The sequence below is a fragment of the Monodon monoceros genome, unplaced genomic scaffold (assembly GCF_005190385.1).
Source record: "Monodon monoceros isolate NGI ecotype Baffin Bay Population unplaced genomic scaffold, NGI_Narwhal_1 Super_Scaffold_19, whole genome shotgun sequence".
NCBI lineage: Eukaryota > Metazoa > Chordata > Mammalia > Artiodactyla > Monodontidae > Monodon > Monodon monoceros.
Genome location: NW_021703775.1, coordinates 1,688,789 through 1,697,390, shown reverse-complemented (window position 1 = coordinate 1,697,390; position 8,602 = coordinate 1,688,789). Strand labels below are relative to the sequence as shown.

Below are 8,602 nucleotides of genomic sequence, written 5' to 3'. Positions count from 1 at the left end.
CGTAAACGCGCTTCTTTCTGCAGAGCGCCAGCCGTATCACGCGGAGAGCTGGGTCAGGGTGCAAAGGTTTAAAAAGGGAAGCGGCCGCGGTGCAGACAGGCCTAGAGAGGTTAGTTCTCAGCAGCCGCCCTGCCTGCGAGGAGTCCTCGTGTGCGAACAGGCCCGGGGCCCGGGAAGGCACGCTCGGTTCTCGCGGGGCCTCACGGCGGTACCGCTTCAGTGTGCGTGGATCCGGGGCGCACGAGGGGGAAATACGTCCTGAGAATACCAAATGGGCTCACCGGCATCCTGGTTACTAAAAGCCTCGTCTGGGCTTCTCTGGTGGCGCAGTGGTTGAGAGTCCGCCTACCGATGCAGGGGACACGGGTTCGTGCCCCGGTCCGGGAAGATCCCACATGCCGCGGAGCGACTGGGCCCCTGAGCCATGGCCGCTGAGCCTGCGCGTCCGGAGCCTGTGCTCTGCAATGGGAGAGGCCGCAGCAGTGAGAGGCCGGTGTACCACAAAAAAATAAAAAGAAAAAGAAAAGCCTCGTCTATCGGGGTCGTCTGGAGTGAGATATTTTCCTGGAACGCAGCTCTGAACCCAGAGTGTGGAGACGTTCAAAACAGCACGAAGCACGGAACTGCCAAAGGCATCTGTAATCCAGGACATTCCAAAGGCCTGCGCGGGAGGGAGCGGGCTGGGGAGGCCGGGGCGCACGGCGCGGAGGGGAGTGGGACTGCGAACCGGAGGGGGGCAGGTAGGCGCGAGACCCGGCGGCCTGAGCGGGGATCCGGCACAGCATCCTCAGGCCTTCCCGGGCGGAGGCCTCCCCTCTCTGGATGCCGCGGCCCCTCCCGGAGCGGCTGGACCTCGCTTGCCCCTCGCCTGCGGTCCTTGGCGGCCCCCGCACCCGGACCCCCCGTGGGCTTGGAGGAGCCGCGGCCGGAGAGAGGGGCGCGGTGGCTTGGCACGGACGCTTGGCCCGGGACCTCAAGGCACAGCGCCCGCCCGGCGGGTCCCGCCCCGGCAGGGACGCAGGGACCGCCCGCCCAGTACCCCTATGCGCGGTCCTCCCGGGCGCAGTCCCCCACGCCTGGTGCCTCCGCGCCTGACCCTCCCCGCGCAGCGGCAGCCGAGGCGCCCGCATCTCCCTCCAGCGCACTCTGCAGCCATGGCCGCCTCCTCCGCGCGGCCCGCCGCCCTGGTCATGCCAGCGCTGGCTCTGCTCCTGCTGCTGTGCGTGGGCCCAGGTAAGGGGGCGATGCCAGGGCGCCGGGGAGAGGCTCGGTGAGGGCGTGGGGGCTAGGCGTCCATCCTGAGCCCGGGCAAGGGCCAAGGTTTGACAGGGGGTCCTGGGTTCTGCCCTTGCGCGGTGGGAAGTGGCGTGCTTGGGTCAAGGGCAGGGGCTCGGATGTGCGCGGCAAGCTTGGAAAAGGAGGCGGAGAAGCCTCGGGCTGAACGCGAAGCGCCGGGCGCGGTGGGCGCTGTAGGCGGGTGGTGCGCCCAGGGCTGAGCGGAGCCGAAGGGCCATCCCCGGAGTGCTTACCAGGCCTTCCGTTCCCAGCGCTTTGGCTCGGTCAAGTTCCAGGTCTGCAGAGCTGCGAGCGGGCCTCACCTCCCAGCTGGGGAAAAGTTCTCAAGCGAGAAAGGCTTAACTTTCTCGGCTTCTTGGAGCCCTCCGTGAATGGGTTGAAAATCCCGGTTCCCTACAGAATGCGCGCATTCACACACACGCCGTAAATGCGGCGGGTTCGGGGTGTGGACTTTTGAACCCTGGGGAGCCCACATCCCCACCGCAGAAGGGCGACCTGAAATCAGAGGTTTTGCCCTGACAGTGCACCTCCCCTCCTACCGTCCTTCCCGGCTCATGCCGGCAAGGGGCGCCGCTGAGGCTCGGGGCTCTGAGAGGCAGGGGTCAATGACCCCAGGTCTATGGCGAAGTTGCTGAGGCTGGAGGGCGGGAGGTGACTTGCCCAACACCCTGAGGCTGGTGCATCTTCCACCGCAAAGCAGCCGCACGGTGGGGTGGAAAGGCAGGACCCCCTTGGTGCTCAGCTTCGGCGTTTTGGATGTTCAGCGCGGGCGGGGGGGGGGGGCAGCAGGGGCCTTGGGGGGGGCGGGGGGGGAGGGTGACGGCTGTTCTAATCTAGGACCACTGGGGGGCCAGTCCATCACTCCTCATCGCGTGCTTTATCACCTCCCTCTTTGTTCCTCCCATTTTAAGAAGCACATCTGAATACAGCAAGTGGGCATCGGCTATAAGCTAGTCCTTTTCAGAGCTTGTATTTTATTTCGTTTATACCGAGAATGCAGCGATAGGAATCAGTTAAAATATTATCATCATTGAGCTGGAATGTGAAAGTTCTTAGGACACCAAATGAAAATCGTTTTGTAGAGTGTAGAAACGCTTTTAGATCTGAATAAAAACAACAATAAATGGTACAAATAATGCCTGATTTTAAGACAATCAGGGCAAGTTACAAAACGGGGCTGAGCTTTTAGAGCACTAAGCCCCATGCCTTGACTTGTGGTGGAGAACCTCCACCTCTGCCTCCGTCTTCCCACGGCTGCCTTCCCTGTGGCCTCACCTCCTCTTATAAGGACACCACCGGTCACTGGATTTAGAGCCCACCCTAAACCCGGCATCATATCACCTCGAGGTCCTTAACTCATTACGTCTGCAAAGATGCTGTTTCCAGATAAGTTCACATTTGGAAGTTCTGGGTGCGTATGAATTTGGGGGGGCACTAGTTGATCGACTGTACCATGAAAAGTTAAGTCTGCAGGCAGATGCATATGACAGGTGGCTGCCCGAATATTATGACAGAAGGGCTCAAAGGACAACGTCACTTTTCCTAGAGAACAGCTCAGATGGTCTCAAGTAGCTCAAAGTGCCCTGCTCGGCCATGGTCCTTGTCACTAGTTTGAGCCACAGGCAGCCTGAATTGCTTTTTCTACACAACAGGAAATGCAACAAGCATTAAATAATGTAATACTACCAAGTTGCTAAAGCAACATAGGGGTATGAAGTGATTTTTTTCCAATGTGGATTTTTGCATGTGAGAAATTTAAGGGCACAGTGCAACCCTGAAATGATTTCCATTTTCATTCCTTTAGGCGGCATAAGTGGAAACAAACTCAAGCTGATGCCTCAGAAAGGGGAAGGTAAATATAGCCCACACAGATAAGGGATGCATTCTTAACCAGGCTGCAATGAAACGGCGATGTTGATGTGCTCACCTGAGGCTTGTGTTTGGAAAATCAAAAGTGTTTACTCCGTAGAAGGTTAACAGATCTGAAGGGCTCGTCCTGTGGGGATGTGGTGAGGTATTTCATCAGGTAAATATTATTGCCAGTTAATGCTTTTCTGACAGCTGTCAGTGTGGACTCAGAAATAAAAGGAACAGAGCTGTAGTGTTAATTGAAGGCTGTTTACTTTAGAATCGTGATGCCCCTTAGAGCACGTACCTGGATTGAGGGCACATACAACCTCAGTTCCGGGGCAGCACAGAGTGGTACTGTGGGCGTCCTCCGTATCCAACTAGCTCTTGGGGGAGGGTTAGACAGAAAGACCATTTCGTTACTGACACCTGTTGTGAAGAACCGGCCTCCGATAGATATGGTAACGCAGCAAAATGTCATAGAAACAGAACTGTCTGGGAGCCACACAGGTGAGTTCGGGCCCGCTGTAAACAGTTCGATCATTGTGTGGGCTTGTGAAAGCCATTCTCCCGCAGAACTTTCGTCTTCACCTGGAAATTAGCCAGTTATCTATCTCTTAGAATGAAGACTACATTTTTTTTCACATCTTTATTGGAATATAATTTCTTTACAATGGTGTGTTAGTTTCTGCTGTATAACAAAGTGAATCAGCTCTGCGTCTACATACATCCCCATATCTCCTCCCAAGACTACACTTCTGAGGTGAATTTTTGACTACTTATTCTTTCCCCTGGATTAACGGGGGCTCCAGGAGGCTGAAGTCCGCTCCCCAATGGGGGGCGCCAGCGCTTATGCACCTGCTTCCCAGGTGGCCCCACGGGGACACCCCCCCACACACACACACCTGTTGAGCACACACGGCCCCTCTCGGGGGGGCGCTCCTGGGGGAGCTGCCAGCATCTTCCCCGGCTCTTCCAGCTGCTCCCAAGGCCCCGGTCCACCCCCGACCTCCCAGGCCCCTCAGATGGCCCCTCCCCTCCCTGTGCTGGACAGCCATCTCCCAGGGACACCAGGGGTGACGGGGGCCCTGGCTGGGCCACCTGTCTAAGGGGGACTGGAGAGCAAACGGCCGAGATGATCATGACTCCTCCGTGTACATCCTCAGCTTTTGTTCAGCTCAAGCCAAGAAACACACATTGAGCACCTACTGTGTACAGAACAGTGTAACAGGCCCTGAGGGAGATGTACAGGTGAACAGGAGGTGAAAACACAAACGTGCTGCCTGATCTTTATCCACGTGACCAAGGGACACAGGGCATTTGACTGCCTTTTCCTGCGCAGCCTCCATAACGGGAAGCGGGCCCATCAGTCCCGTGTTGCAGATCAGGGCACAGAGGCTCAGAGCCGGGCAGCAGGGCCGGCCCAGCGACACAGCACTTCCCCGAGCACGTCTGCCGAAGCGGGGCCTTTTCTGAAGCTGAGCCCGCGATGGAAAGGCGTATGGGGAAGCCGTGGGAAAGCAAGGGTCACCCCCATCAAGAGGCAGTCGAAGCGTTCATGGTCACCCTGCAGCCTGACTTGAGGACTCGCTGCTCCGCTGGGCTCGCTGGCCGGCCTGCTCAGACCCTTGCTCCAGCTCTTTCTCCCTGGCCCCCTAAGCAATCCCAGCATGCTCGTGTTTGTGCAGACAAGGCACACGCAGCCAGCGGCACTGGACACCGGACGGTTTCCCCGCGGCAGAGCCCAGGGGGAGCACCAGGGCCTGGGGCCCGGGGTCTGGGCCTGGTGAGGGGCTGCAGAGGCGGAGCTGAGTTCGGTTCCCGCCCTGGGCCTGTTACGTGGCTGTGCCTGGACAGGAGGGCTCGCTACCCCGGAGGCCGGGACAGACGGCGGGAGCCCGCACAGTACCCGCGCCCTGCAGGGAGGATATGCCAGTTAAGGCCACCTCCTGCCAGGTGGGGACGGGGAGGGCGATGGAGAAGAGCAATTCACCCCAAGGAGGAAAGAACTCATTCTCTGTACTTGCAGGTGGGGAACCCCTCGTTTCAGCCCCTGCCTCCGCTACGACCCCGGTGGCCGTCCAGGAGAGCAGAGCCAAGGAGTTCCTGAGCAGCCCGGGGCGGCTCAAGCGGCAGCTGTGGGACCGCACGCGGCCCGAGGTGCAGCAGTGGTACCAGCACTTCCTGTACTTGGGCTTCGACGAAGCGGTGGGTGTTCTGGCTGGAGCCTGGCTTCCCGCCGGGCAGGATGGGGGTGGGGAGGCCTGCTTTGGGGAAACGGGCACAGAGAATTAAGCTCTGTTATCTGCCCTGAAGTCAGAGCCCCCATTCTGTGTCAAGAGCTGCCAGGTATTGGACCACATGATCGTCAGGCGTAAGGGCATTAGCTGGAATTTTCCATCCCAGTATGCCCAAATGGGAATCTCTCCCATCAGGTTTTGGAAGCAGAGTTCCAGAGACGTCCCCGCCCAAAGCAGCTGGGACTCAAATTCATCGAGAATCTGGTTTTCTTAGGGACTCTTTTAATGTATCTGGTCAGTTTTGCCTGGGCGTCCTTAATAATAACTCACCACCTCCTGAAACATTTTCAACTTTGCCTCAGAAAAACGTCAGAAACAGCAAGATCGATGCAAAGACCTATGAGGACAATGGAAAGAGATGCAAAGCGACCTTTAAAGAGAGACGGGTCTTTGCAGATGTTTTTGGGAAAATTTGTCAGTGCATTTGCAGGAAGTACGGTTCAGTTCATGTGTCCAGGTAGCACGAGTGGACATATTCACCAGATTAAGGAAAAAGACTGTTTTTCATCACCGACTCCCAGCCGGGGACCAGGTACAGGTCAGCCAGCGGCGGAGTTAAGGTGTGAGATTCTGCTGCCCCGGAGCGAGTCTGCAGGGTGATGGACGGGGCTGTGCTGAGTGAGTCCTGATGTGGAGACCACAGCTCACCGCCCCAGCCGGGGAGTGGATGGAGGGTGGCATATCCCACGGGGCAGCTGGAAGGGTTTTTCCAAACGGGCTCATGGCTCACATTGTGAATGGAGGGTGTATACAAAATACTGCAAGAGGCGAACAAAATTAAACTCTTCAGAAACATCTTTTTTTTTTTTTTTTTGCGGTACACAGGCCTCTCACTGTTGTAGTAGCCTCTCCCGTTGCGGAGCACAGGCTCCGGACGCGCAGGCTCAGTGGCCACGGCTCACGGGCCCAGCCGCTCCGCGGCACGTGGGATCTTCCCAGACCCGGAGCACGAACCCGCGTCCCCTGCATCGGCAGGCGGACTCTCCACCACTGCGCCACCAGGGAAGCCCTGCATTATTTCTGTATTCATAAAATATTTTTAAAAATTTTTGGAAAAAAAGTATGTTAAGCCAAACCCTCCAACAAGATTATAAAATGAGAAAAACCAAGGAACGAGACTGCTTCACTGTGGGAAAATCTGCAGCATTGTGAGACAAACCAGCTGTCTCCTTTTCAAGGCAGGGCCTGGGGGAGGGTCAGAGGAGGCTGCAGCCCCAGGCCCAGTGAGTAGCCGGGGATGAGGGTTGAATCGTGGCCACGTGGTAAGCGTTTGTGGCCTGAATCACTGCATCCAGGCCTGTCTGAGCAACACAACAGGGGCGAGAGTGTCATCACCAGACGTGTCCAAATTCCCTGCCCCAAGGCTGCACTGTGGTTTCACGCACCGCGTTTACGAAGCCCGCAGCCCGCGCAGCAGCCCAGGTGGGACGGGGAGGGGGTCGGCGTCTGCCACATCGGATACCCGGCGCCTGGGGACAGGCCCGGCTGTTACTGTATTGGGCAGATGTCCATTTTCTTTACTGAAAAAGAGAAAAATGTTGAAGTCTGGGGTATATTTAGAACTCACAGACAGACGTGTTCAAGGGTAGGGGTTGTACTCCTTTGGGAGAAAAAGTTTTCAGCAGTGTTCTCCATCTGGTTAGTATTGACCTCTGGCCCAGGGATGCTGTAGCCAGAAGTTATTTTTTTAAAAAAACTGATTATTTATTGTTTTCTATTGAAGTAGAGTTGATTTACAATGTTGTGTTAGTTTCGGGTGTACAGCAAAGTGATTCAGTTATACATATATTCTTTTTCAGATTCTTTTCCATTATAAGTTATTACAAGATATGGAATATAATTCCTCCCACAAGTACAGTAGGTCCTTGTGGCAGGAGTTATTCTTAGGAGGGGTTGTTCATCGTTGAAGAAAAATCCCAGAGAAACAGCGTCTGTAAGATGTGCTCTGGGAAACGGTGTCCTTGAGTTCATCCCCTCTCATCCTCTTTTCCTCCAGAAATTTGAGGATGACATCACCTATTGGCTAAACAGAGGTCGGAATGGGCACGACTACTACGATTACCACCAGCGCCACTACGACGAGGACGCTGCGATCGGTCCCCGGAGCCCCCATGGCTTCAGGCACGGAGCCAGCGTCAACTACGACGACTACTGACCGTCACTCACAGGCCGCACAATGCCCGGCCTGTGTCTGCTGCGCCTGGTCTCGGCTCATCTTTCCTACCCGCTTTCTGTGGCCACAAAGGAAGAGTTAAAGCAAAGAACGTAAATGCCCTTCGAGATTTCATGCAAGTACCTAACAATGCATTTCATTAAAAAATAGAAATAAAAGCATTTTGTTAAAAGGTCTCAGAGTTCATTTGGATGAAACTTGAGCTGGCGAGAGTTTTCCTTCCCTGCACGTGTCTGAGGTTGAAGCAACTTCTCAGAGGCACCTCCCCTCTGCTAAGAATTCCCACCACCCCAGGCCATGGGACCGAGCAGGTGTCTTCAATGTATTAGAATTCAGTCCACACTAAATGCCAAATTAAAAATTAAAAAAACAGCAAGAAAATTTAGCTGGAAATTATTTAAGGTCACAGAACACGGTTTGGAGGATTGAGGATCCACATGGGTTTGCAAATTTGCTGTGCCACATCCCGAGCCAGAGGTGGACCTGTTTGATATTGTCAGGCAGGAAAAAAAGGGTAATAGAAAAAACACTCAAGTTTGGTTGATTTCAGAGCCTCACTTGTCTTAAAAAAATTAAACCTCGTCTAATGAGCTCAAGAAAGATTTAAGAATATACATTGCATCATGTTTAAACAATCTGAGTGAATGAAAGAGAAAAGTGCCCTGGGGGTGGGTAGAGGGAGGGGGGGAAGTGGGGAGGTGACACCTGCAGAGGGGAGGGGCCCGCAGAATGGCTCTTGAACTCGTGTGGGTCACAGACCCTCTGACAGCCTGATGGAAGCTTTCTCAGAAAAATGATACGTGATTTTGCATATAGTCTCTGAAACACATCCTCATTCACAAGCTGCAGGTGATAACCCCCTGGGTTTGGTGAGAAGTACCTACCAGCATCAGGAGACCAGTGTTTGTGGACAATCCTTTGGAATCCTTACAACTTTTAAAACTTTGTGGTAAAATATACACAACATAAAATCCATCATTTTAAG

At 55.0% G+C, this 8,602-nt stretch overlaps 1 protein-coding gene across 1 annotated transcript; it reads left to right on the top strand.

The window, feature by feature from the left end:
* Window positions 1-1,154: 1,154 nt before the first annotated feature.
* On the top strand, window positions 1,155-7,599 carry ECRG4 (ECRG4 augurin precursor). The gene is made up of 4 exons (XM_029231432.1): window positions 1,155-1,233; window positions 3,101-3,148; window positions 5,195-5,352; window positions 7,441-7,599. The coding sequence occupies exons 1-4, from the start codon at window positions 1,155-1,157 to the stop codon at window positions 7,597-7,599; spliced, it is 444 nt and encodes a 147-aa protein (XP_029087265.1).
* Window positions 7,600-8,602: the final 1,003 nt, after the last annotated feature.

Excerpts from the sequence above, each read along its gene's own strand:
- ECRG4 (XM_029231432.1), top strand. The coding sequence starts at position 1,155 with ATGGCCGCCTCCTCCGCGCGGCCCGCCGCCCTGGTCATGCCAGCGCTG. Across the intron at positions 1,234-3,100 it reads GCTGCTGTGCGTGGGCCCAG|GCGGCATAAGTGGAAACAAA; the intron begins GTAAGGGGGCGA and ends TCATTCCTTTAG. Across the intron at positions 5,353-7,440 it reads ACTTGGGCTTCGACGAAGCG|AAATTTGAGGATGACATCAC; the intron begins GTGGGTGTTCTG and ends CTTTTCCTCCAG.